General features: G+C 42.2%; 1 protein-coding gene across 3 annotated transcripts in view; it reads left to right on the top strand.

The window, feature by feature from the left end:
• The first annotated feature begins 430 nt into the window (after positions 1-430).
• The window catches only part of LOC110493911 (3'-5' exoribonuclease HELZ2), a 48,982-nt gene continuing 22,299 nt past the window's right edge, over positions 431-27,113 (top strand). For 2 of the 3 annotated variants that reach the window (XR_016487799.1, XM_021568510.3), the window contains exons 1-9: positions 431-655; positions 5,429-6,484; positions 6,736-6,919; positions 7,334-7,441; positions 14,051-14,565; positions 17,774-18,409; positions 22,192-22,990; positions 23,131-23,206; positions 23,454-26,925. Coding sequence is in view for 2 of the 3 variants with exons in the window: in XM_021568510.3 (XP_021424185.3) it covers positions 5,481-6,484; positions 6,736-6,919; positions 7,334-7,441; positions 14,051-14,565; positions 17,774-18,409; positions 22,192-22,990; positions 23,131-23,206; positions 23,454-26,925 (6,794 nt within the window). In the remaining variant the exon portion in view is untranslated. The remainder of the gene's footprint in view (positions 656-5,428; positions 6,485-6,735; positions 6,920-7,333; positions 7,442-14,050; positions 14,566-17,773; positions 18,410-22,191; positions 22,991-23,130; positions 23,207-23,453; positions 26,926-27,113) is intronic. The other variant, XM_036949904.2, reaches the window with a different exon arrangement.

Here is a 27,113-nt window from a genome sequence, read left to right as displayed (position 1 = left end):
GTGGGTTTCTGAGTAAAAAAAAAACATTTTGTAGATTTTATTTTAGGGGGGACAAACCTGTTAGAAAGTGTGTAGAAATAATAATGAAGCTACATTTTTTTGTCATTTAATCTGAGCAATTTTTCTTAAATCACAGTATGTTTAATATTTAGTTACTGTATTAGCCGTGCTATTTAGCAGATTTTGTTGTCCCAGACCAGTGAGCTTATTAATATTCTTCATCAAGAATATGGTCAAATTGTTATTATTGACAATGATAACGGTGGGAATCGTGTTCCCTTGTCATATAATTGCTATATGTATGATCAATATAGCATTAAAAACAGTTTTCCAGATTGCATTTTGACCCCCCCAAAAAATTAGGATTTGAATATTGGGTCGCGACTGAGACAACCTGGTTCAATTTGGGTCCCCAAGGTAAAAACCAGTTGAGAACCACTGCTTTTAGACTGGAGTAACTCCATGATGTCGACGCCCAGAATGACAGAAACAAAACTTAACTCAACAGCAAATGAAATGATCCTCCAGCGATGGGAGGGATTATTGTCTCAAACATCCACAATGAGATACAACTGAAGAAAAAACTGGACTTTTAATTGAGTGGGTAATGTCTGTGGTGTACCGCCTGTTAAAAACTCCTCCTGAAGCTATTGTGGTAAGTTCATATTTTCAAAATGAGTTAATTTACAATGTGTAGCCTACACATGAACATGTTGATATAATAAAACTGTGAATGGGAAGTGTCAGAGGCTCCTGCTACTTCCTCCTCCTAGCTCAAACCAGGAATTACTTAATGGTGCATTTTTTTGTAATGACAACAAATTGACTAATTGTTGCCTGGTGAAAAGTCAGCCAAGTAAGTAGATTAAACAGGCAAAGAAAATGTTTTGATCTTAAATTACATAACAGTAACTTCAGAAATTACTGTTAAAAAAAGCACATTATTGGTCTTTTGTTGGGACTTAGAGTGACGTGATGGGAAAGTAATTTAACACGGTCTTTTTTTGGTAACAATTTACTTTGATTATATATCCAAAATACATTCATTATATATCTATAAGCATTTCATGAATGTGTTCTAACAGTTCCAAAACGCATTATTAAAGGTTAATGAAAAATATCCATAGCATTGTGCCTTCATATAATGCTATGCAAGAGCTCTTTAGGTATCTTAATAGATGCATCGTTACCATGACGGCATCATGTCACCAATATACCTTGGTAACGTGTGTTTTGTAATAGATATTCGGGAGGTAAAATGTGTTTCATATTGGATGTTCAGTGGATATTCGGTTTTCTCTTATCAATAACTATTGAACCAAGCATGCCATAACTATGACCAAGCATGCCATAACTATGAATATGGTATATTCTGAATTGGGGGGTGGATGGAGAGTAATCCACACCATCTAATAAGTAGGTGATCCTGATGAAGGCTGTTGTAGCCGTAACACAGTGTTTTTTAAATTATTGCCATGTATAAGCCATAAAACAATGAAGGTTTTTGAAATGTTCCACTATATGAGAATGCCTTGATTACTTCTGGAAGGTTGTTTGCACAAAGGCATTGTTTACTATCCAGCATCAACTTATTTTTGTTCAATAGTATTCCGTCACCTGATCCAAGAGTACCATATGGATTAACCATAAACCAAAGAGCCGCTCCTCTCCTGTGGCTCTCTCTGAATCAGGGGAGGATGGAAAACATTTTTGTAGCTTTATTTATTTGTTGAACTTTCCCCCCAAAATGTTCCATCTTTCAATCTTCAATAAACTCTTACACAAAGCGTGCCATGACTATGAATATGTAATATAATATGTATATCCAGATATTATTATTATTATGTGTTGATGGGTGGGGGGTATTTTGCTATGAACTGAGATGTATTGCACATATAGGTGGTTTATTTTGTATAAAACAATTTTACATGTACAATAGATCTCCAGAGCATATTTTGTTCTGCCTAATGTCTGGCAACATCAAATTTGACCATTTATGAATGGATGAGGATCTAGGTATCGCATTTGTTTAATTTTGAATGCTAATAAAAGTTCATATGTAGAAACTGAGTGTTGCATTTTTTATGTCCGTCTAAAATGACCAACCATGCTGTGTATCATGTTCCGAAAGAACTGGGTTACTTCAGAGGATCAGATCGTTTCCATTGCTGATTGGAGATCTCAGGAATTTTCCTCAGTCATGCCAAGAGCTGGGTCTCAATTGACACCTCATTCCATATATAATGCACTGCGTTAGACCAGGGCCCATAGGGCTCTAGTAGCAAGAAGTGCACAATAAAGGGAACAGGGTTCATTTTGTGAGACAGCCAAGGTGTGACTGATGATCAAATGGCCGCTTGATGATGCAGATCTGAAGCAAAATAAAAGGAAGCTCACATTGGGCTTGCAATGCAGGAAGCTATAGGCCCCATATAGTTTATTCTATAGGAATCACCGGGTGAGTAAACCTCTGACAAAACTATAATACAATATACAGTGGGGCAAAAAAGTATTTAGTCAGCTACCAATTGTGCAAGTTCTCCCACTTAAAAAGATGAGAGAGGCCTGTAATTTTCATCATAGGTACACTTCAATTATGACAGACAAAATGAGAAAAAGTTTTTTTAATGAATTTATTTGCAAATTATGGTGGAAAATAAGTATTTGGTCAATAACAAAAGTTTATCTCAACACTTTGTTATATACCCTTTGTTGGCAATGACAGAGGTCAAATGTTTTCTGTTCGTCTTCACAAGGTTTTCACACACTGTTGCTGGTATTTTGGCCCATTCCTCCGTGCAGATCTCCTCTAGAGCAGTGATGTTTTGGGGCTGTTAATGGGCAACACAGACTTTCAACTCCCTCCAAAGATTTTCTATGGAGTTGAGATCTGGAGACTGGCTAGGCCACTCCAGGACCTTGAAATGCTTCTTACGAAGCCACTCCTTCGTTGCCCGGGCGGTGTGTTTGGGATCATTGTCATGCTGAAAGACCCAGCCACGTTTCATCTTCAATGCCCTTGCTGATGGAAGGAGTTTTCACTCAAAATCTCACGATACATGGCCCCATTCATTCTTTCCTTTACACGGATCAGTCGTCCTGGTCCTAATGCAGAAAAACAGCCCCCAAGCATGATGTTTCCGGATTGACTGACCTTTGTGTTTTAAAGTAATGATGGACTGTCATTTCTCTTTGCTTATTTGAGCTGTTCTTGCCATAATATGGACTCCTCAACTGGCAGCGTAATTAAAACACCAGTCTCAATGTCAACAGTGAAGAGGCGATTCCGAGATGAGTTCCTCTTTCCAGTGTTTGGGATATAAAGAAGGATGTTATCTAACTAAATGACACTACATGTTATAGCTGGGACCCTTTGGATGACATATCAGAGGTAGATTTTCAAAAATAAACAAATATTTAATCGCTATTTGTGAAATTATGAAACCTGTGTTAATCGGACAGTGCAGTTAGGTTAACAAGAATTGAAGCTTTCAAGCGATATAAGACACTTGTATGTACCTAAATGTTTAATAGCCATCATTTTTAGGATTATTTATTTGAATTGCGCGCCCTCCAGTTTCAGTGGGACGCCTAGCCCTAATTAACTGCAACTGCTTTTGGGATTGTCATGGCACACTTTGTGTAAAGGCTATTGAAGATTTAAAGTTGGAAGATCATTTTTTTATTGAAATGTTAACAACAAAATAAGTCATGGATTTTTCTCTACCCTCCCCTGATTCAGAATATATAATTTCCATAGACATGATACATTTTGTATAAGAGCTATTGAAAATTAAAAGCCCCCCCAAAACAAAAAACTAAATTTAAACAACAAAAAAGCATTGCATTTTTCTCCAACCACCCCTGAGTCAGAATATACCATCTTCATAGTCATGACTTGCTTGGTTTGGTTCAATAGCTATTGACGAGAAAAAACCTAATAACCCCTGAATTTCCAATATATATATTTTTTTTACCTCGGTCACCATTATGGCTGTTCTCAAAAGTGTGCTTCTGCCATACCAGTGTTGGGGCTCTATTAAATCCATATCGCGGAAGTTCAGCTTTACACCATGATTGAAATTTCAAGGCAATGTTCCCATTTTAGCAGAGACTGCATTCACGGTAAACACTGCATATGTCAGCTCAATCTGACATTACCTTTAGATTTCAATTGCTGAATCTGAAACTCTGACATTTTACAGATTGAGTAGAGCCCCTAGTGAATATGCCAGTATAGCCCACACCACATTTGAATAACGTGTAATTCATTAAAATGTGTAATGAATGCGTTATGGGATATGTAGTGCTTTTGGAAGGTTATTCAGACCCCTTCCCTTTTCCACATTTTGTTACATTACAGCCTCATTCTAAAATGTATTAAATTATTTTTTTCCCTCGTCAATCTACACACAATACCCCATAATGACAAAGTGAAAACAAGTTTTAGGACAACCATCTCTGCAGCACCCCACCTATCAGGCCTTTATGATAGAGTGGCCAGACGGAAGACACTCCACAGTGAAAGGCACGAAAGCCTGCTTGGAGTTTGCCAAAAGGCACCTAAAGGACTCCCAGACCATGAGAAACAAGATTCTCTGGTCTGATGACATCAAGATTGAACTCTTTTTCCTGACTACCAAGCGTCACATCTGGAGGAAACCTGGCACCATCCCTATGGTGAAGCATGGTGGTGACAGCATCATGCTGTAGGGATGTTTTTCACCGGAAGGGACTGGAAGACTAGTCAGGATCGAGAGAAAGATGAACGGAGCAAAGTACAGAGAGATCCTTGATGAAAACCTGCTCCAGAGCACTCAGGACCTCAGACTGGGGTGATGGTCCACCTTCCAACAGGACAACGACCCTAAGCACACAGCCAAGACAATACAGGAGTGGCTTCGGGACAAGTCTCTGAATGTCCTTTAGTGGCCCAGCCAGAGCCCGGACTTGAACCTGACCTAACATCTCTGGAAAGACCTCAAAATAGCTGTGTCATGACGGTCCCCTTCCAACCTGGGACCAAATCCAACCCAATTGCAGGTGTGCCAAGCTTGTAACATCATACTCAAGAAGACTTGAGGCTGTAATCGCTGCCAAAGGTGCTTCAACAGAGTACTAAGTAAAGGGTCAGAATAATAAAAAAATGGGTATTGGTGTAGATTAATAATTGAAAAAAATTGAAAAAAAAAAAATCAATTTTAGAATAAGGCTGTAATGTAGCAAAATGTGGAAAAAGTCAAGGGGTCTGAAAACTTTCCGAATGCACTGTATAGTCAATGTAAATTGTTACCCTTTTTTCTTTAAGTCATGACATCAATGTGTTATGTTTTAAATCCTAAAACAATCTTGCTCCAGTCCAGTGTTGGCTATAATGGTGAATGTACATGTGCAGCACATATTTACATGGTATTTTCATCTCCTCTAGACTCAAGTCAAAGAAGGCCACATTTTATACATAATTCTATGAAGATTCAACAATGCCAGGCAAAGGGACAAATAGGTCCAAACTGGCTGAGCTCTTAGTGGCATACAACTTTAAAGTTGTGTGTTCTGCATGCTCTGTCAAAGAGAACGAAATCACATACAGCCTAAAAGCAGTCGAACACCAATGCAGCAGAGAACTTCTATTGGCTAAAGGCAAAGGTACTAGCAAATGGAGGCCTGTTTCCTGCCGCCCTAAATTTACAAACCCCAGCCAGTATAATGTGTGTTGGTACTTTGTGGAGGGGTCTGGGTGTTCAAAGCACAGGAACCGCTGCACCTTCGCAAGGAGCCTTGAGGAGGCTACCATGTGGAACTTTTTAAAGCACCAGAAGATAGATCACAGCACGTTAATTAGACTGATAACTCAGTCAGAGAGAATCGCTGTCCAACAGCAAAACCCAGCCGAAAAAATTATCACTGAGTTCTCAGGGGAATTTCAAGAGCTCTGTCAAGACTGCTTCTGTGGCACTCCAACAAAAATTACAGGTAAACGGTGGAACAACACTTGCTCAGCGGATACAGCCCATGTCTGGAGCCCAGTCTTGGTTCATCACCTGGCAGAAAATCAGGGGAAGGAAGTCTACAATCAGATCAGGCCTCTTCCTCCAGTCTTCCCTTTCCAGTACTGCAACTATTTCATGCAAGGTATGCCCTGTTGGCACGGCCCCAGCCAGTGCCAATTATTGCACAGCGAGGTGGAATTGGCTGTATGGCGAGCAGAGGCACATGGGGAGTGGAGTCGCCAGGAACTCTTGCAGCTCTCCCAGGAAAGGCAATGGCAGAGGCAACAGTCGGCTCAAGACGTAGTGCCCGCCCCTAACCTGCAGGCGGCGATCTACTGCAAGGCTTGCTTCATAGCCCTCTCTTCGCAGGAGAGCTTTTTCAAACATTGTGCCTCCTTGGGGCACTCCCATATGATTTCTGGGGACACAACCACGGAGTGGAAACATCGTCCCCCACCTCACAGCCACAAAGCAGAGTTTTGGTTTTGCGACAGGTAAACATGTTTTTGTAAACAAGGAGAGACACCTATGTCTGCGAACACTGCAAAGCCTAAAAGTGAAATCTGTATGAGAGATGCATATGTAAACAGCCCTTACTGTCTATAAGTGATCAATAAGACAATTTCTTTAAAAAAAAAAACATGGGGTATACATTTCATTTGTTTAATAACCAAAAGCAGCAAGACATTTTTACAGATTGTGCCTCTAGCGTCTCATTATAGTTTGCACTGCCATTTCGTCTCAGGCCTGACACATGTGAATATGGCACCAACTGCGTGAAAGCTCACTCTGTGGAGGAGCTTGAAGAGTGGCTAATGCGAGCCGAAGAGGACAAGGTGATGAGGCGCAACATAAAGGCTCAAGGCCTCATGTCCTACAGGGAACATCTCTTAGAGGAGTACAGACAGAGCAGCAATGAAGTGCAAATTGTAAGTCATCATAGTTCAGATGAGCAGCACATTCAATCAAACCTGCATTTGAGTAAACCAAGTGAGGCTAATAATTCATGCTTATTGTGTGAAAAAGAACAAAGCAGTAGTGTCATTAAAAAATAACATTTTTCAGGAACTACTGCACATAATGATTTTAGCAGTGCGGGTTTCTGCACTCTGAATAGTTACTATTTAACAGAGAACTGGTCTAATAGCCAATACTTTACTTAAAGCCAACTGGTATAATGCATTTTATATGATTGTAATACATCGTAAGACATTGTCCTCCTGTGCAATGATTGATTAGATATTCTACTTGCTACTACTGTACATACAGTGTTATCCAACTTGGTTTACTATAACATTTTAATTGTCCCCAAGCAACAAACTAACTATGACTTCATTTGACAGATTTCAGAACAAGTTGATGACGTGAGTGTCACTTTTGATGGGAATTTGTGTGTGGAGTGTGTGGAGACTGATGCCGAATTAAAATGGAACTTCCAGATCAAAACAGAGGTAACAGCTAGCTAGTGTACTAAGTAGTGTACTCTATATGGCTAAATAACCCATTGGTTTACTTTCTCTGTAAGCAGTGTCATAACACTCCTGTGACGATCTGAAGGATCAGATTACAGTGGGTCCGCTCTACAGCGTGCTCTCTCTGGTAGATGGGGGAGAGCGGGAAGTCTGCTGTTATGACGGTCATAAAATATGCTGCCTCTATGCTCTGTAGTGTTCAGGATTGGACTGTAAATTGTGGAACACAGAGAGACAATTGGACAATCAAAAGTTTGAATAATTAAACAATATTTCTATTTTTGAGAATGTGGGAATGGTCCATGGGTATTTAAAGAACAATCCTGTCAAAGTTGTTTAATTTGGGGCGGCAAGTGACCTAGTGGTTAGAGCGTTGGGCCAGTAACCAAAAGGTTGCTAGATTGAATCCCCAAGCTGACAAGGTTAACATCTGTCATTCTTCCCCTGAACAAGGCAGTTAACCCATTGTTCCTAGGCTGTCATTGTAAATAAGAATTTGTTCTTAACAGACTTGCATAGTTAAATACAAAATGTGGTGACCTTATGAAAGACAGGAGACCCACATTACTGTATCTCTGGTTGTGTACACCTTCAAATTATGGGGTTTAGATCTGATAGTTGTGTAAAATATATGATTAAATATTTAATTATTTGTGAAAAGATTAAATGTGATCTTAGTCTTCTAAATAAGATTATGGATTTTCATATAATGTTTAACTAGTCAGTGGCCACACCCCCGTGAGCCCAGACATCACATTAGGCTTCATAGAACTGCCTCTTCTTCCACAGAGTATAATACCCACTTCCTACAAAATGTACATTAAGTCAGAGAACGTCGAGACAGAGTCCCCACGTTGGAATGGCTACCGTTCTATAGGCCATCAGACCAGAAAATATGGAGCTGACGCTACATGTTAAAATGGTTAAGAACTTCAACTCTATAGGCCCAGGAGACAAGACCGTCGATCACTACAGAATAAGAGCAAATCCTAGACGTAGAATTACTAGTCTGCAGTTGGAAATAATGTAAATCTAGTAGGAGAATACCTACAACTGCTGAAGCATCTATCCTATGCAATGACCATCTGTACGCCTGACATATCCATTACAACATACACTATACAGAGCCACTGAGAATGTGACAACTACGAAAGACATTGTGACTTCTGGGGAAGTTAACCAGAGACTCTCTGATGAACTGACTCTCCAAGAGATGGACCGGCGATTTCAACAGAGAAGACAACAACGACATACGGGCGTAAACATATACATTGCAACTATTTTTGAATGAGCGGCCGTTCATGTGTACAGGATTAGCATTTCAATTGATATAATTAGCAACTGTGTGTAATGAATCCATTTAGTCTTTCCCACTTTTTATCTGTCCTCACCCCTTTCCATTGTTTACCAAGCCATCATACCTTGCAATGAACTGAGGCCCAAGATTCGAGACAATATCCTGGGGAAGTTTGTGTGGTCAAAAGACATGGGTAATCATGAGGTCTCCATCGCTGAAGACAACTTGGGTAAGGCAATGAAATGGGCTGCCTTGGAGAACCGATCAACGACCACCAGGATAGTGGTAAGCCCTTGGGATGGAGGTAACCCTGTGATAGAATCTGCGGACAGGTGGGACCAGGGCCGGCAGATGTTGGAGCAACCCAGGAGGTCGCTGCCGTGAGGACTTGCTTTGAGCACAGGTGGAATCTCACATCCTCAATCATGTTGGGCCACCAGAATTTCCACCTCAGGAACTCCAGTGTCCGATTAACCCCAGGATGCCCAGTTAATTTAAAGGAGTGTCCACATTGTAGTACTCGGGAACGAGCTGAACGTGGAACGTAAAGTCTGTTAGTGGGTCCCCTGCTGGGGTCAGGTTCTCAGGTCTGGGCTTGTCGAACTGTGTTCTCAATACTCCATATCACAGGAGCCACAATGCTGGAGCTGGGGATGATGGGCTCGGAGTCCCTCTCCTTGTTAAAGACATCATGTTGGCGGGACAGGGCATCTGATTTCTGATTCTTGGATCCGGGTGATAGGCTAGTGTGAAAATGAACCTGTTAAAAACAGAGCCTACCTAGCCTGGCATGCTTTCAAACTCTTGGCTTCTTGAATGGAGACCAAGTTATTATGGTCCATCCAGATCACGAAAGGATGAGGTACCCCCTCCAACCAGTGTCTCCACCCATCAAGGGCCCACTTAACTGCCAAGAGCTCCCGGTTGCCTACATTGTATTTGCGTTCATCTGGCGAGAACTACTTGGACAGAAAGGCGCATGGGTGCAGTTTTTTATCCTCCTCGTTCTGCTGTGAAAGGACTGCCCCTGCTCTGGTGTCCAAGGCGTCCACCTCTACCACAAAGGGACAAGTAGGATCAGGATGAACAAGGATGGGTCCAGAGGTGAAATGTCCCTTGAACTCCGTGAATGCCCTGTCAGCCTCGGGAGTCCAGCAAAAACGGATCTGGGACTTGCGGGTTAGGACCCTGAGAGGCGCTACCACTGCACCAAAGTTGCGTATAAAACGGCTATAAAAATTGGCAAACCTGAGGAACTGCTGGACCTGCTTGAGTGAGGTGGGGCGGGGCCGGTCGGCAACCGCCTCAACCTTTATGGGTCCATTTGGATGCCTGTGGTAGAGATAATGTTACCCAGGAAGGAAACTTTGGATACGTGGAACTCACACTTCTCTATCTTGACATATAGTTGGCTCTGCAGGAGGTGTCTCAGGAGTTGGCAGATGTGCAGAATGTGTTCCGGAATGGTTTTGGAGAAGATCAGCATGTCATGGAGGTAAATGAAGACAAACCGATTCAACATATCAGTGTCATCTGGGGAATTAGAGGGGAGAATGAAACCTGCCTCCAGCGACTCCCGGATGTAATAGTCCAGGCCTGCTGCTTCAGGGGCCGAGAGGGAGTACAGACGGCCCCGGGGAGGTGTGGAGATGTTGGAGTTCTATGGCACAGTCGTATGGACGATGGGGTGGCGGCTTGCCTCGCCGGGGTCAAAGTATTCGGGAGGGAGAGCGGAAAAGTCTTGGTCTTCAGTGGATGCAGGAGGACACGGCAAGGCTCTGGGTGGGCGTCTTAGACATGAAGTCTGGCAGTCTTTACCCCAGTCTAGTAGGTGTCCCATAGACCAGGAGAATAGGAGGTTATGTAGCACTAGTCAGGGGTACACTAGGATAAGGGGGTTCTCAGGAGCAGCGATCAAAATAAAACTAAGTCTCTGAGTGGTTCACCTCAACCTGTGAAAGGGCTTGGTCTGATATTCCACCTGACTGGTGCCAATGACCGGAGCCAATTCTACCTGACCAGAGCCACCTGACCGGAGCCAATCTGCAGAGGGATGGGACACTTCACGCAGGGGATTTGTAACTCTCTGGGGAAGTCCTGATCAATTCAATTATATGCGGCCCCGTAGTCCACGAAAGCTTGAATCTGGTGCTGACAGTTGTCCTAGTGGAGGGTTACGGGTAATGACAGACAGTGACTGGGTAGCAGGGAGGTAACTGCACAGCTCGTCAGGGTCTCCCCTTATCCTGGCAAGCCCTGGCATTTCCTTCAGTTCTGGGCATGTAGCACAGAGATGGCCGAGACCTCCGCAGTCCCATCTTTATGGGCTCCTCAATGCTGAGTTCGGGGGGCTTGGGGTGCTCAGGAAACCAGGATACTGGAGTGGTGTCAACATCAAAAAATGTTCTCGGCGGCAGTTGTCCATCCTAATTGCCAGCGTTATCAGGGACTCGAGGTCCTCACACAGTTCCCGAGAGGCCAGTTCATCCTTGATGGAGTTAGACAAATCCTGGTGGAAAGTGGTTTTGTCTCATTCGGATTCGCATTTATCGTCAAGTGATTGAGCATTACACCTAGGCCTGTACTCTGGAGCGGGATCGAATTGGAGGTGGAGGGACCGTCATGGTCTTCGGGCGGTGTGTCACATCATCATCGGACTGAGCTTGATGTCATTTCAAGCAATCTCAACGCTGTGCGTTACAGGGAAGACATCCTCTTCCCTCATGTGGTACCCCCCATGTGGTACCCTCATCCTGACATGACCCTCCAGCATGACAATGCCACCAGCCATACTGCTCGTTCTGTGCGTGATTTCCTGCAAGACAGGAATGTCAGTGTTCTGCCATGGCCATCAAAGAGCCAAGATCTCAATCCCATTGAGCACGTCTGGGACCTGTTGGATCGGAGGGTGAGGGCTAGGACTATTCCCCCCAGACTACTCCCCCCAGAAATGGAACTTGCAGGTGCCTTGATGGAAGAGTGGGGTAACATCTCACAGCAAGAACTGGCAAATCTAGTGCAGTCCATGAGGAGGAGATGCACTGCAGTACTTAATGCAGCTGGTGGTCACACCAGATACTGACTGTTACTTTTGATTTTGACCCCCTTCCCCCCCTTTGTTCAGGGACACATTATTAAATTATGTTAGTCACATGTCTGTGGAACTTGTTAAGTTTTTTATGCCTCAGTTGTTGAATCTTGTTGTGTTCATACAAATAATGACACGTTTAGTTTTCTGAAAATAAACGCAGTTGAAGGTGAGAGGAGTGAGTTTAAATCCAAATAGGCCTAACCTTCTGGTAGATGGAAAGCCTATGCCTACCTGGAAGAATGATATCATGATTATTTGCATCACTCCAGTGGCCATTTGTTTAGCAAATTCCGTCTCGTGTGCAACAAACACCGCTAGCCAAACAACTGTGCTAGGTGCCTGTGCACATCAATTAAAGTCAGGTCAAGCTTTACGGTGAAAGTACCCTAAAAAAATCCACATTTCTTAGATTTTTCCTAGACCTCCAAAGTGGTCTCCTGATGTGGTTTAAGCATTCTTAAGAACTTAGAACATCCAATTTTGTTGTTTTTCTATTACAAAAGTGTGACTTTAGGAGCATATTGGAAAATTGCATATCTGAGTTGACAGACTCATTTATCTGTTTCAATAGTAGGCCTATTATTGGCCTACTTTCACCGTAAGCTTGACCTGACTGTGAAAGACCAATATGGGATTTATCATTTTAGGTCATTAAGAGTGTATGTCCCGGTTTCTCACAGATTGTTTTTCACACAGGGAGCCTTTCCTTCAGTGGGACAGGCCGTTTGGTAAATTTTGGGCAAAATTTGAGTATTCCCACTTCTCCAGGCACTATTACACCACTCAATGTGGTTGTTTGAGCGAGAAAGACACAGAGGAGAAACAATCAGTAAAAAAGCACATCCCCTTCAAAATAGCCTTTTGAGTTAGGTGTCAGCCAGAGTAGTGATTGGTTACACTGCCTACTATACCAATTTCTCTGTATAATATAAGCCATAACTTTCAGAGATCCCGCTCTGGAACTTTGGCACGTACAGTATTATATGTTTAAAGGTACAATATGTAAGAATTTTTCATTCAATTCATCGGTCCTTGTCACGGATGGACTAATGCAGCATACGACCACACCGGGTTCCACTCCTATCAGATAAAAACAAGAAGAAGCTAAAAAACATTGCCTGGTCCAACGAATCCCGGTTCCTGTTGCGTCAAACAGAGTCATGATTTGTCGCAAGCAGCAAGAGTCCAGGGCCCCATCCTGCCTGGTGCCAATGGTACAGACGGGTGGCGTAATGATGTGGGGAATGTTTTCCTTGGCACATGTTAGATCCCTTGATACCAATTGAGCAATGTTTCCATGCCCCTAAGAATTCAGGATATTCTGCACACTCCTTCAAAACTTGAGACGTCTGTGGCATTGTGTTGTGTGCCACAACTACACATTTTAGAGTGGCCTTTTATTGTCCCTGGGGGCGGCCCGTCAGGAAGTCCAGGATCCAGTTGCAGAGGGAAGTGTATAGTCACAGGGTCTATGTGATGAGCTTTGTGGGTACTATGGTGTTGAACTCTGAACTGTAGTCAATGAACAGCATTCTCACATAGGTGTTCCTTTTGTCCAGGTGGGAAAGGGCAGTGAGGACACAGATACAGCTCAAGATCAAATTCTATTGTAGAAATACGTTTGTCACTGCTATCAATTCTGCTTCACGAGAGTCCTAACATTCACCTCTGTGACCATCTGATGGCAGAGTCAGGATTTGGTGTAAGCAGCACGAGTCCATGGCCCCATCCTCCCTGGTGTCAATGGTACAGGCTGGTAATGCTGGTCTAATGGCGGGGGAATTTTTCCTGGTCCCTTTATTTAACTAGGCAAGTCAGTTAAGAACAAATTCTTATCTTCAATGACGGCCTATGAACAGTGGGTTAACTGCCTTGTTCAGGGGCAGAACGACAGATTTTTACCTTGTCAGCTCGGGGATTCAATCTTGCAACCTTTCGTTTACTAGCCCAACGCTCTAACCACTAATAATAATAATGAGGTCATGCCTCTAATAATAATAATAATGAGGTCCCCCTGGGCACAAATGTCAATGAAATCCGAGATTTCATTGACATTACGTGGAAACAACGTTGATTCAACCAGTATGTGCCCAGTGGGGTGGCTCCAGCTAAGTGTACATTTTGCTGTTCGTGATGTCTCCACTTTCATTGTTTATTTAATGTCTTTGGTCACCTGTGCATTTTGCCTGTGTCTTCACAGAGACTACTTGCACATGTAGCATTACTGAAACAGGAACCTGGAGCCTCTTTCTCCCTGGATGAAAACAGTCCTGAGCCCTGCACTTACACCACTGGTGAACAGTTATGTAACTCAGACATGACCTATGACATCACTGTGTCCTTCAAATCCAACAACCCGGGTCTTTATGAACAGTGGTTGGTGTTTGACTTCGACATGAGGCCAGTCCTCCTACAGAAACTCAAAGTTAAAGTCAGACAGCAGCCATCCCCTAACCTCGAGGAGCCGCCTGAGGATTTTGGGCGCCCATTCCAGAATCTGGAACACTGGCATCGGGGGAACAGGGTCATCATCCCATGCATGGACAAGACAGAAGTACAGGAAGAGCTTCTGAAGGAGTACAAGCCCCCTCAGATTAGCTTGCAGTATAAACCACTTGATGACAGCAACACGGCCATGAATCACCAGAACTACAAAAAGAAAATGCACAGCTTCCTGTACACAGAGGAGCAGGCAGAAGATCAGATAGTTTCAAGGTAATAACATCATTATTTCCATGGCTTTGTTTTTTAACTAATCATCTCCAACACTATTATAAATACATGTAAAATAAACTACCTGTAAAGTCCAGTTCACATCTAACAGCAGAGACAAGGCTAGATGGTTTTAATGCAGTTTTCTGAAGCTCTAGTTAGTAAGCGTAAGGTGCTCAAATTTCTCTCAACCAGAGTTTCCGTTAGGAACATGTGTGGTGCTGGACATTTGACCGAAAACATTTTAATTGACCAGACATTTGAGAGATTTACCAGACCCATGCATTGGGTGCGTAACCTGATTAGGGTGTCCACCCACGGTGCTCAGAATGACAGCAATCACATTTAGAATTTATATTAACCGAACATGCAAGTCGAGGATAGACCGATGTGCGGCTCTTCTTACCGAATTCTGATGTGCACTTTGAACATGTTAGAATGGCTGTCCACGTTTACTTTTTTCTCAGCCAACAAGATGAGTAACGCACAGCCAAATCACTAGCCTGTGTCAATCTACTATAGTAGAAAAGTTTAGGCTACTTATTCTATTGGTCAGCTTGTCAAGAAAGAAATGGCCTATTCCAAACAGACTTGGACTGTCCCACAAATTCATACAACCAGTAGGCCTAGGCTACAAAAAACAACAACTTTAAAAACAATGAGTGATGCAACAGATCAGAAGATTTAGCTTAAAAGGTTGATAGACGGTTATTTCTTCACATTCTAAGCGCAGCAATGCACACAAGGCAATAGGCTAGGTGCGAATGTTTGCACCATAATGCAATTATGGGGAAAATAGTTGTCAGAAGGGCTCTGCACACAATCTGTTAGAACTGTTGAGAGACTAAATCTAATTGGCTCCTTTGATGTAAGGTGAGACATACCTCATAATATGTACATTGAACAAAAATATAAACAAAATGCAGCAGTTTCAAAGATTTTACCGAGTTACAGTTCATGTAAGGAAATCAGTCGATTGAAATAAATTAATTAAGCCCCAAGCTATGGATTTCATATGACTGGGAATACAGATGTGCATCTGTTGCTCACAGATACCTTTCAAAAAAGTTGTGGTGTGGATCAGAAAACCATTCAGTATCTGGTGTGACCGACCACCATTTATTTAACCAGATAAGTTAACTGAGAACACATTGTAATTTACAGCAACAACCTGGGGAATAGCTACAGAGGGATGAATGAGCCAATTGTAAGCTGGGGATGATTAGGTGACCGTATGAGGGCATGATTGAGAATTTAGCCAGGACACCAGGGTGTTAACACCCCTACGATAAGTGCCATGGGATCTTCAGTGACCACAGATAGTCAGTACACCCATTTAACGTCCCAGTAGAAAGACAGCACCCTACACAGAGCAATGTCCCCAGTCATTTCCCTGGGGTATTGGGATATTCTTTTTTGGGAACAGAGGAAAGGGTGTCTCCTACTGGCCATCCAACACCACTTCCAACAGCATCGGAGTATGCAGGTCATAATATAACTGGGACATTTTCAGGAACTGTGTACAGATCCTTGCAACATGGGTTCCTGCATTATCATGCTGGAACATGATGTGATAGCGGCAGATGAATGGCATGACAATGGGCCTCAGGATCTCAAATTACCATCGATAAAATGCAATTGTGTTCATTGTCCGTAGTTTATGCCTGACAATACCATACCAATACCCCACCGCCACCATTCGGCACTCTGTTTACAATGTTGACATCAGCCAACCAATCTGCCCGGTACAGTTGAAACCGGGATTTATCCATGGAGAGCACACTTCTGCAACATAACAGTGGCCATCAAAGGTGAGCGTTTGCCCACTGAAGTTGGTTTACGACACTGAACTGCAGTCAGGTCAAGACCCTGGTGAGGACAACCAGCACGCAGATGAGCTTCCCGAGATGGTTTCTGATAGTTTTAACATTCAATTTTCTGGCAGCCGCTCTGGTGGACATTCCTGCAGTCAGCATACCAATTGTATGCTCCCGTAAAACTTGAGAAATCTGTTGCATTGTATTGTTTAACAAAACTGCACATTTTAGAGTATTGTCCACGGCACAAGGTGCACCTGTGTAATGATCATGCTGTTTAATCAGCTTCTTGATATGCCACACCCGTCAGGTGGATGGATTATCTTGGCAAAAAAGACATGCTCACTAACAGGAGCATAAACAAATTTGTGCACAATATTTGAGAGAAATAAGCTATTTGTGCATATGGAAAATTTCTAGGATCTTTCATTTCAGCTCATGAAACATGGGATCAGCTCTTTACATGTTGCGTTTATATTTTTGTTCAATATATTACAGCGTTCAGGTTCCAAACAATAAAGTAGGATATATGTTTTCAAAATGAGTACTGCCTCCAGCTCATTGCAAAGTAGTATGTGACGTGCTGATGAAGCATGCCTTCCATTGCTGTTTGATGCTGCGTTCAAAACAACTGGGAATTTGCAAATCTTGACTTCCGACTTCAGTGCATTCAAGGCAACTGGGAAAAAAAACTCTCTCTGACTGGGAAAAATCTATTTGAACGGTCTTCCAACTCGGGAATTCTGGCCTCTTTCTAATGCTCTGACATGAAGATCACTGACGTTATGATTTGACCTCGTATTTTTCCAAGTTCCCAGTGTCAAGCACCATACAAAGCTGCAGTAGCGGCTCTTGCACTATCTGACAGATTTTCCACTCAAAGGCTCTGCATACGCGTGTGAGAAGTAAGATCCAAAATGAACATAAGCTACTGTACACACGGCAATTACATTTTTCCATTAAATTATGCTAATTAACCTATAGACCGATAAGCATGACCAGTCAAATGTATTTCCATCGACTGGTATTTCCATCAATGAATAGGCTAAAAAGCATGACTTCGCAATGTCATTTTTTAGTCTCCTCCTAATTTTATTTATCGGCTTTTACATTAAAAAAAAACTAAATCTGGTTATTACCGGCTAACGGAAACCCTGCTCTCAACTCAGAGTATGCCCTGTCTCCGGTGAGCAAGTGGCTGCTTGTGTTACATGATACTCGCTTGCTACAAAAAGTAGCAAATTTGTTTCAAAGTTTTATCATGTCATTCATTGTAAGTGTCAATGTTACTGTGGAAACAGTCTTGTATTTTTGATCTGTCTAGTTTTATCTCGTCTCTCCTAATGTTAGATGTGAACACGACTTAAGTCTCTTCATTGCCTTTCGGGTTTTAGACTCAATGTTCGAGGGACCATCACCTTGTCTGTGACCCTAGACGACCCTCAGTTCGGAATGAAGATGGCTCCTCTAGGGGAACTATTCTGTGCCGTCTCAGTCCCTTATACTCTAACCCCAGACAGCCCAGAGGGTTGGGTGCTTAGGCGAAGCGTCCAGTCAGCTCTCATAGCACCAGTATCTTTAGATAATCAAAGTCATAAGGTCTACGAAGCCATCATCCTCCGAGATGCCACAAGTGAGAATAAAATGCACTTGCAGCTGTCTAAAAGATGCTGCTCTGATCTGAAGCTCCAAAGAAATGAAACATATGAAATGGAGGTCCAGTTCCACCTGAATCGTCTGAAGTTCTGCGAGATGCACAAAGCCATAGATTTCCTTCCAGACACAGAGAGAGTGTTGCCAGACTTCAGGAACTGCATTGTCCCTGTCAATGAAATTGAATTTCCCAAAGTCAATGCAAAGCAGCATGCAGCCATTGATTTCATCGTAGGGGACTCAGATGGAAGAAGTGTGGCACCACTCCTCATTTATGGACCGTTTGGAACTGGGAAAACCTTCACGCTTGCTGCAGCAGCCAAAGAGCTGGTACGGCAGCCACACACCAGAGTACTGATCTGCACCCTCACCAACAGGTAATGAATGACTCCAGTGTTCTATATAGATTCCCTTACATTGAGTTGAATTTTTCTAGAACTTGACTACAGTGCATTCGGGAAGTATTCAGACCCCTTTACCTTTTCCACATTTTGTTACGTTACAGCCTTATTCTAAAATGGATTAAATAGTTTTTCCACTCATCAATCTACGCACAATTCCCCATAATAACAAAGCAAAAATAATATTTTTTTCATATTTAAAAAAAATAATAAAATAATGAAATAGCACAATGAGATAAGTATTCAGACCCTTACTCAGTACTTTGTTGAAGCATCTTTGGCAGCGATTACAGCCTCAAGACTTCTTGGGTATGACGCTACAAGCTGGGCACACTTGTATTTGTGGATTTTCTCCCATTATTCTCTGCAGATCCTCTGAAGCTCTGTCAGGTTGGATGGGGAGTGTTGCTTCACAGCTTTTGTTAGGTCTCTCCAGAGATGTTCGATCGGGTTCAGGTCCGGGCTCTGGCTGAGCCACTCAAGGACATTCAGAGATTGGTCCCGAAGCCACTCCTGCATTGTCTTGGCTGTGTGCTTAGGGTCATTGTCCTGTTGGAAGGTGAACCTTCCTCCCAGTCTGAGGTCCTGAGCACTCTGGTGCAGGTTTTCATCAAGGATCCCTATGTACTTTGCTTCATTCATCTTTCCCTCGATCCTGACGAGTCTCAGTACCTTCCGCTGAAAAACATCCCCACAGCATGATGCTGTCACGACCATGGTGCCTGGATGGTGCCTGGTTTCCTCCAGACGTGACATTCAGGCCAAAGAGTTAGCATTCAGGCCAAAGTTCAATTTTTGTTTCATCAGACCAGAGAATCTTGCTTCTCATGGTCTGAGAGTACTTTAGGTGCCTTTTTGGCAAACTCCAAGCGGGATGTCATGTGCCTTTTACTGAGGAGTGGCTTCCGTCTGGCCACTCTACCATAAAGGCCTGATTGGTGGAGTGCTGCACAGATGGTTGTCCTTCTGGAACGTTCTCCCATCTCCACAGAGGAACTCTGGAGCTCTGTCAAAGCGACCATCAGACTCTTGGCCACCTCACTGACCAAGGCCCTTCTCCCCTGATTGCTCAGTTTGGCCAGACAGCCAGCTCTAGGAAGAATCTTGATGGTTCCAATCTTCTTCCATTTAAGAATGATGGATGGCATTGTGTTTTTGGGGACATTCAATGCTGCAGAAAGTTTTTGGTACCCTTCCCCAGATCTGTGACTCAACACAATCCTGTCTCGGGGCTCTTCTTCAATTCCTTCGACCTCATGGCTTGGTATTTGCTCTGACATGCACTGTCAACTGTACCAGTACCAGTCAAATGTTTGGACACACCTACTCATCCAAGGCTTTTCTTTATTTGTACTATTTTCTACATTGTAGAATAACAGTGAAGACATCAAAACTATGAAATAACACGTAGAATGATGTAGTAACCAAAAAAGTGTTAAACAAATCAAAATATATTTTAGATTCTTCAAAATAGCCACCCTTTGCCTTGATGACAGCTTTGCACACTCTTGGCATTCTCTCAACCAGCTTCACGTGAAATGCTTTTCCAACAGTCTTGAAGGAGTTCCCACATATGCTGACCACTTCTTGGCTGCTTGTCCTTCCCTCTCCGGTCCAACTCATCCCAAACCATCTCAATTGAGTTGAGGTCGAGTGATTGTGGAGGCCAGATCATCTGATGCAGCACTCTATCACTCTTCTTCTTGGTCAAATAACCCTTAAATAGCCTGGAGGTGTGTTGGGTCATTGTCCTGATGAAAAACAAATGATAGTCCTACTTAGTGTATACCAGATGAGATGGCGTATCACTGCAGAACGCTGTGGTAGCCATGCTGGTTAAGTGTGCCTTGAATTCTAAGTAAATCACTGAGAGTGTCACCAGCAAAGAACCCCCACAACATCACACCTCCTCCATGCTTCACGGGGGAACCACACATGCAGAGATCATCCGTTCACCTACTCTGCGTCTCACAAAGACACGGCGGTTGGAACCAAAAATCATACATTTTGGACTCATCAGACCAAAGGACAGATTTCCACCGGTCTAATGTCCATTGCTCATGTTTCTTGGCCAAAGCAAGTCTCTTCTTCTAATTGGTGTCCTTTAGTAGTGGTTTCTTTGCAGCAATTCGACCATGAAGGTGTTCTCTGAACAGTTGATGTTGAGATGTGTCTGTTACTTCAACTCTGTGAACCATTTATTTAGGCTGTCATTTCTGAGGCTGGTAACTCTAATGAACTTATACTCTGCAGCAGAGGTAAGTCTGGGTCTTCCTTTCCTATGGTGGTCCTAATGAAAGCCAGTTTCATCATAGAGCTTGATGGTTTTTGCAACTGCAATTCATGTCTTAAGGTAATGATGGACTGCAATTTCTCTTTCCTTATTTGAGCTGTTCTTTCCATAATATGGACTTGGTCTTTTACCACAAATTAACTTTAGCAAGAAAAAATTCCAAAAATTAACTTTCAGCAAGGCACACCTACCTGTTCATTGAAATGCATTCCGGGTAACTACCACTTGAAGCTGGTTGAGATAATGCCAAGTGTGCGCAAAGTTGTCATCAAGGCAAAAGGTGGCTACTTTGAAGAATCTCAAATAGAAAATACATTTAGATTTGTTTAACATTTGTTTGCGTACTACATGATTCTGTGTTATTTCGTAGTTTTGATGTCTTCACTATTATTCTACAATGAAGAAAATTGAAAAATAATGAAAAACCCTGGAATGAGTAGGTGGGTCCAAACTTTTGACTTGTTCTGTAGATATGTGTGTGCCTTTCCAAATCATGTCCACTCAATTGAAATTACCACAGGTGGACTCCAACCAAGTTGTAGAAACATCTCAAGGATGATCAATGGAAATAGGATGCACCTGAGCTCAATTTCGAGTCTCATAGCAAAGGGTCTGAATACTTATGTAAATAAGGTATTTCTGGGTTTTTTGTACTTAGAAAATGTGCAGAAACATGTTCAAACCTGTTTTCGCTTTGTCTTTATATTATTTCCATAATAAGCTATTGATTGATGTTAGAAATAATTATTTCATCAATGTTAGAATAGTGGCTGTAACGCAACAAAATGTGGAAAAGGGGTCTGAATACTTTCCGAATGCGCTGTGTATGTTCAGTCATACATTATGCAATTAGTTGACATGCAGTCAATTCAGGAAGTTATTTTAATGTAAAATTCAAGTTAAAAAACATTTCATATAAATAGCTCAGTTTATTGAGAAGTCATTGAAAATCGATGTATTTTTAATCATTATTCAAGTTTACAGTACTTCTTCAATTTGAATTGACCCCAGCCCTGAGTTGACAGGCAAGCATTGTTACATAATAGTGCTTAAAACTGTTAATAACATATGTGAGATTTTTGTAAACATTAGATTTGCAACAAAATACTTTTATTTGACCTCTGTGTAATGATTAAGATAGCACAGTTAGGTCATAGGGCTATCATGAGTTTGCTCATCAATCATTTGAATTGTGTAAGCCTCATATGGGTTTGACAGTTATACATTAACATTTATAAGTATTATGCCATGTATTAATCCCAATGTTAATACACAGATTTGAATCCAAATGTTAACACACACACACACTTGTAGTTGCAATGTACCTGCTTTTTAATTACTGGTGCAACATACATTTTATGAAAAAGTAGGGAGACCAGTTTTCCATTCGGGTTTTAAGGACAGTCACATTTTAGTGGAACTGTTAAATGGTAAGCATAGTTAACCCCTCTCTTTCTGTGGTCAGCTCTGCAGATTTGTATATCAAAGACCATTTCCATCCATACGTCAACTCTGGACACCCTGAGATGAAGCCACTGAGAATAAAAGCAAATAAACAAGGGGTTCTAGTAAGTTCTACGGATGAGATCACACAGAAGTACTGCCTTCTATCCAAAGACGGTCAGTTTTTTCTACCTCCTACCAAATCTGCTTTGGATCACCACAGAATAGTCATAACAACTACTGCAATGGCAAGACACTTCAATGACCTAAAGCTTTCCGATGGCTACTTCACCCACATCCTGATTGACGAAGCCTCCCAGATGCTCGAATGTGAAGCCCTAATGCCCCTTGGTCTGGCAGGGCCAGTAACTCGGGTGGTTCTAGCTGGAGATCACATGCAGATGGGACCAAAACTATTTTCAACGGACGATGACCAACACTCCAATCACTCTTTGCTGAACCGCCTGTTCCACTTCTATCAAGGCTGTGAAAGTAGTACAGCTTTGAAAAGCAGAATATTTTTTCACGAGAACTATCGCAACACAAAAGAGATAGTAGAATTTGTGTCCACTCACTTCTACGTTGGCAAGTCGGATGCCATCAAGGCTGTTGGTAATGTTCCAGCTCATCCGAACAGCCACCCTTTGAGGTTTCACCATGTCAGAGGAGAATCCCACTTGGACACAGCATCCATGTCATGGTTTAATCTTGACGAGGTTGAATGCGTGGTTGAAATAGTGCAAAATCTGCTCAGAGATTGGCCAATCGCATGGGGGAATCATGATCAAAGCTCAATCTGCGTTCTCTCTGAACGATGCCAGGTGAAACCATTTTTTAATCAATTACCATGCACAGTTTAATAATTCTAATGCATTTGTTGAGAAAATGAGGAAAAACCTCTCAAGTCAATGTTGTGTTATGTCCATAACTTTTTTGGTTGACATTATTTATGTATTCATAGGTTTCAATGATCAGGAAAGAGCTTCAGAAAAGATTCCTTGGCCGAGTGACTGTGGAGAATATATCAAATGTTCAAGGTATTTATCATGAAAACAACTCAAAGATTTGGTCTGGAATTTATTCCGATCGCGCTTTGTGAACTATGCAGCTTTTAAAGGCAATGTTCTTGCATTCGAGGAGACTTCGTTCACAGTAGCTGCATATGTCGACTCAATCAGAAATTAACACATGATTTGTTAACATAATACATTTTTTTGTGTAATATTTTTGTTGACTTCATTTAGTTTATGTTAACCATATAACACTTTCATTATTTCTTGACAGGCAAACAGTTCAGAGCAATAGTAATGACTGCCGTTCAAACCCGTGACAGCCTTCACGCTCCTGACTCATATTGTGTGGAGTTTTTCAACGATGCTCGCATGCTGAACACAGCCATGACTAGGGCTCAATCCCAGGTTGTTGTGGTTGGAGATGCTGCTGCGCTTTGCTACTTTGGGAAGTGCTCAAGAATCTGGAGAAGCTACATTCACCATTGTATTAGCAAGGGAAGTGCTGAACCGAAACACCTTACCAATGACTTCATTGATGGCGATATCAAGGAAATCTCAAGATTCCAAAGGACAGAATACCTGGATGAGGGCAGCACTCAGTCAGTTATGTTCGATACAGAGAACAACATTGATGCTATTCTCCAAGAACTACAAGAGGAGCAAAACAGGGAACACTACACACTACTGGAACGAAAGAGACTATACGATAGTGCCAAAGTTGAAAGAGATGCCTTGTTGCAGTTGTTGAGAGAGCAGCCCAATGTGTACAAGCGAGGTGAATTGGTCATGGAGAAACATAATGCAGGTTATATCATTCCATTTGACAACCCAACTAACCACATTATCATCAAAGGAAGAGGTAACCTCGGCAAGTCCTTCTGTGGTGATGAAGTGGTGGCCGAAGTAGTTCCTTGTGAGGGTATTCCACAAGGAAAAGTGTTAGGCACCATCAAGGCAGCTGAATCCCATCGTGTGTTTGCTTGTACCCTTGAAGTTGAAGATTACCATAAACCCAAAACGAAGACTGAATATCAATTCCTCAGAAAAATTATGGTACCACTCAACACAAACACCACCAAAATATGTACCTTGGTCAGCAAGAAGAGCCACAATTTAATTCCAATATGGAAGCACAATGATGGAGAATGGGAGATTGTCAGATATCAACAACTTGATGAAGAAATCAAATGCAATCATGTATTTATGGTGGAAGTGTTTTGCTGGAAAACGAAAACAGAAAACAAAGGAAACTATGCCTATCCGTTGGGGAAGGTGATAGACATTCTTTCCATAGGATCATCTTTGGAGGAGGGCTTAAGGATTTTGGATGCAGAATTTAATGTTCAACCGTTGCCTCCCAGCCATGTTTTAGCTGAACCATGTTCCTGGAAAGACACCCAAAATAGTAACAGAAAGGACCTCCGAAAGTTTATTACTTTCACTGTTGACCAAAATAAATCCCTAGACTTGGATGATGCAATCAGTGTCATTGACATGGAAAGCCATTATGAGGTTGGAGTCCACATAGCAGATGTGGCAAGTTTCGTGAATCTTGGCGGTTCGTTGGATGATGCTGCACAAAAACATGGTGCAACATTTTACAGCCCTAGAGAAGAACCAGTTTGCATGTTCCCAAAATCAGTTAGCATCTACCACTTCAGTCTTCTGCCTGGTATAGATCGAAAGGTAGTTTCGTTAATGGTAAAAGTGGACAAGGCAACTCACAAAATCACTGAAAAGAAATTCCAGCTTTCGCAAATCAAGTCCGATAGAAAGTTGTCTTATGACGAGGCAGAGGACATCATCAGTAAGCGGTCAGGAGAAGAGGCCAAGTTTGATACTTTAGAAGACTGTGTTTCTGTGGCATATCGTTTTGCCAAAGTCCAAAGGAAGGCCAGGCTTGGCAAGGATTGGAGCTATAGACAATTGGACGATCACCAGAAGCCAGGGAAGAGGAGATCCAGTCAGATGATTGAGGAGCTTAGTGTACTGTTCAACCATTCTGTGTCTGAATTTTTGATCAATGCAAATGAAACCATGTTCTGCACTCCACTCCGATGTCAAGTAAGCCCTGACCCTGAAATGTTAGAAGACTTGAAAGAGCAATACAAAGACATCATACCACTGTCCTTACATCTGAGGCACAACCTTGACCATGACATTCAACTTGACCAGGAGGCCATGGAGAGCAAAAGCTTCTACGTGCTAACATCAATATGGAATGAGATCCTGTCAGCTGCCAAGAAAGAGGAAGTTGACACTGACACAATGATTGATCTGATTGGTACAGATGACATCTACCCCCTGCTCCTTCCAGTGATATATGAGTTTAGGAAGTGTCTTGACGAAGCCTACGTCATCCGTTCCAATTCATCCCAGGAAAAGGTTGGGCACTATTCCTTAAAACTTGAGTCATATACACAAGCATCCTCGCCCATACGTCGCTACATGGATATTATCCTGCAAAGGCTTTTGCATTCAGTCCTGAGCGGCACTCCGGTCCAATATTCTCCACAAGAGATTGACATTCTGTGTCAGAAGATTGAAGACAGCTACAAGAAGGCCAATGAGTATGAAAAGAAGGCTGCGATGATATCTTTCGCCATCAACATGAAGAAACAAAATTTTCTGAAGTTAGCATTTGTTGTTGGTGTAGCAGCAGGAGACAGTTTCAAGCTGTCCTTTCCGTTCGACAGGCACTCTTTTCCAGAGGGTTTGCCTGTTAGGTACAGAGATTTGCAACCGAAGGATCAACCACTGTACGATTCAAATGAGAACCAAATGACTCTGACATGGAGAAGACGAGTGTACTCAATTGACACTGCCAAAATTCACGAAGAGCTAAAAAAGGTGCAAAATTCAGCTGCCTGCATCAAGCTCCCACAAAAGACTTGGCAAGCCATTGTTAATGCAATGGGCCATGAAAAATGGAACATAGCAAGGTCTCTCATACTGGATGCCACAACAAAGCAAACAGAAAATGTAAAGAGTCTCTCAAAACATGCCAAGGTGGATTTGCTTGAAGCTGGGAATGACTCCCATAGAACTGCACATGGACAAGCTGAAAAAATTGAAATGGAGCACTATGTTGATCTTACTCTACATTTGAAGCCGGGAGACACACTTCAAGTCCAAATGACATCTGAAGGAAAAAAAGGTTATTGGACACCCACTGTTCAGTTGGTGTGCATCAAACCGATATTTGAGTTGTGTGTAAACCATGCCCACAGTCCTATCACATGCTTTTCCAAACGTGCAGACTGTCCATCCAAGAGTGAATATAGCAGCGCAAGAGAGTATGTGAAGATCTGGCGACCACTTTGCGAGATGGAGTCTGCAGACAATGCTGTGGATGAAAGTGACAGCATAATAATTGAGGACCTGAAGCTGAACTTGAAGCAAGGGAAAAACAGACTGAAAGGAAGTTTCGAACTTCCACTCAAATACATTAAAGAATGGGCCATTGAATGCAACCTTAGCAAGTGCTTTCTGTGCATCCGAAAAAGGGGATTGAAACTGACTTCAATCCCTGACCAATCAGAGGAAGTAGTCGACCCTAAGAATTACACATGGGTGGCACATGGTGTTACAACCAACTTTGAAGAACCAAAAAACAACCAAAATCAAGCCAGAAAAGTGCACTTCTACATCAACCACTTGCCAATGGATACCATTCCAGAGTGTGTCTACCAGAGAAAGACAACATACACGGTTGAGATAATCCCAAAGCTTCTGACAGACGTGCAAGTATTAAATTAATATGCAAAAAAAGAGATTGAACAATTGTCATTGAACAAATGTATTACCGTAACACTTTATTTTACAATTCCAGTACTTATTTAAGTCTCATTTAAGTCTTCAAAATGGTGCTTCAAATGTAACTACCATTTTTAGTAAATACCTGGTAATTGCTGCAGTCAAATATAAAGTA

Source organism: Oncorhynchus mykiss, chromosome 17 (genome assembly GCF_057628025.1).
Source record: "Oncorhynchus mykiss isolate SJ-2025 chromosome 17, ASM5762802v1, whole genome shotgun sequence".
Lineage (NCBI taxonomy): Eukaryota > Metazoa > Chordata > Actinopteri > Salmoniformes > Salmonidae > Oncorhynchus > Oncorhynchus mykiss.
Note: the sequence above shows the minus strand (reverse complement) of the source record. Positions and strands in the feature narration are given on the sequence as shown.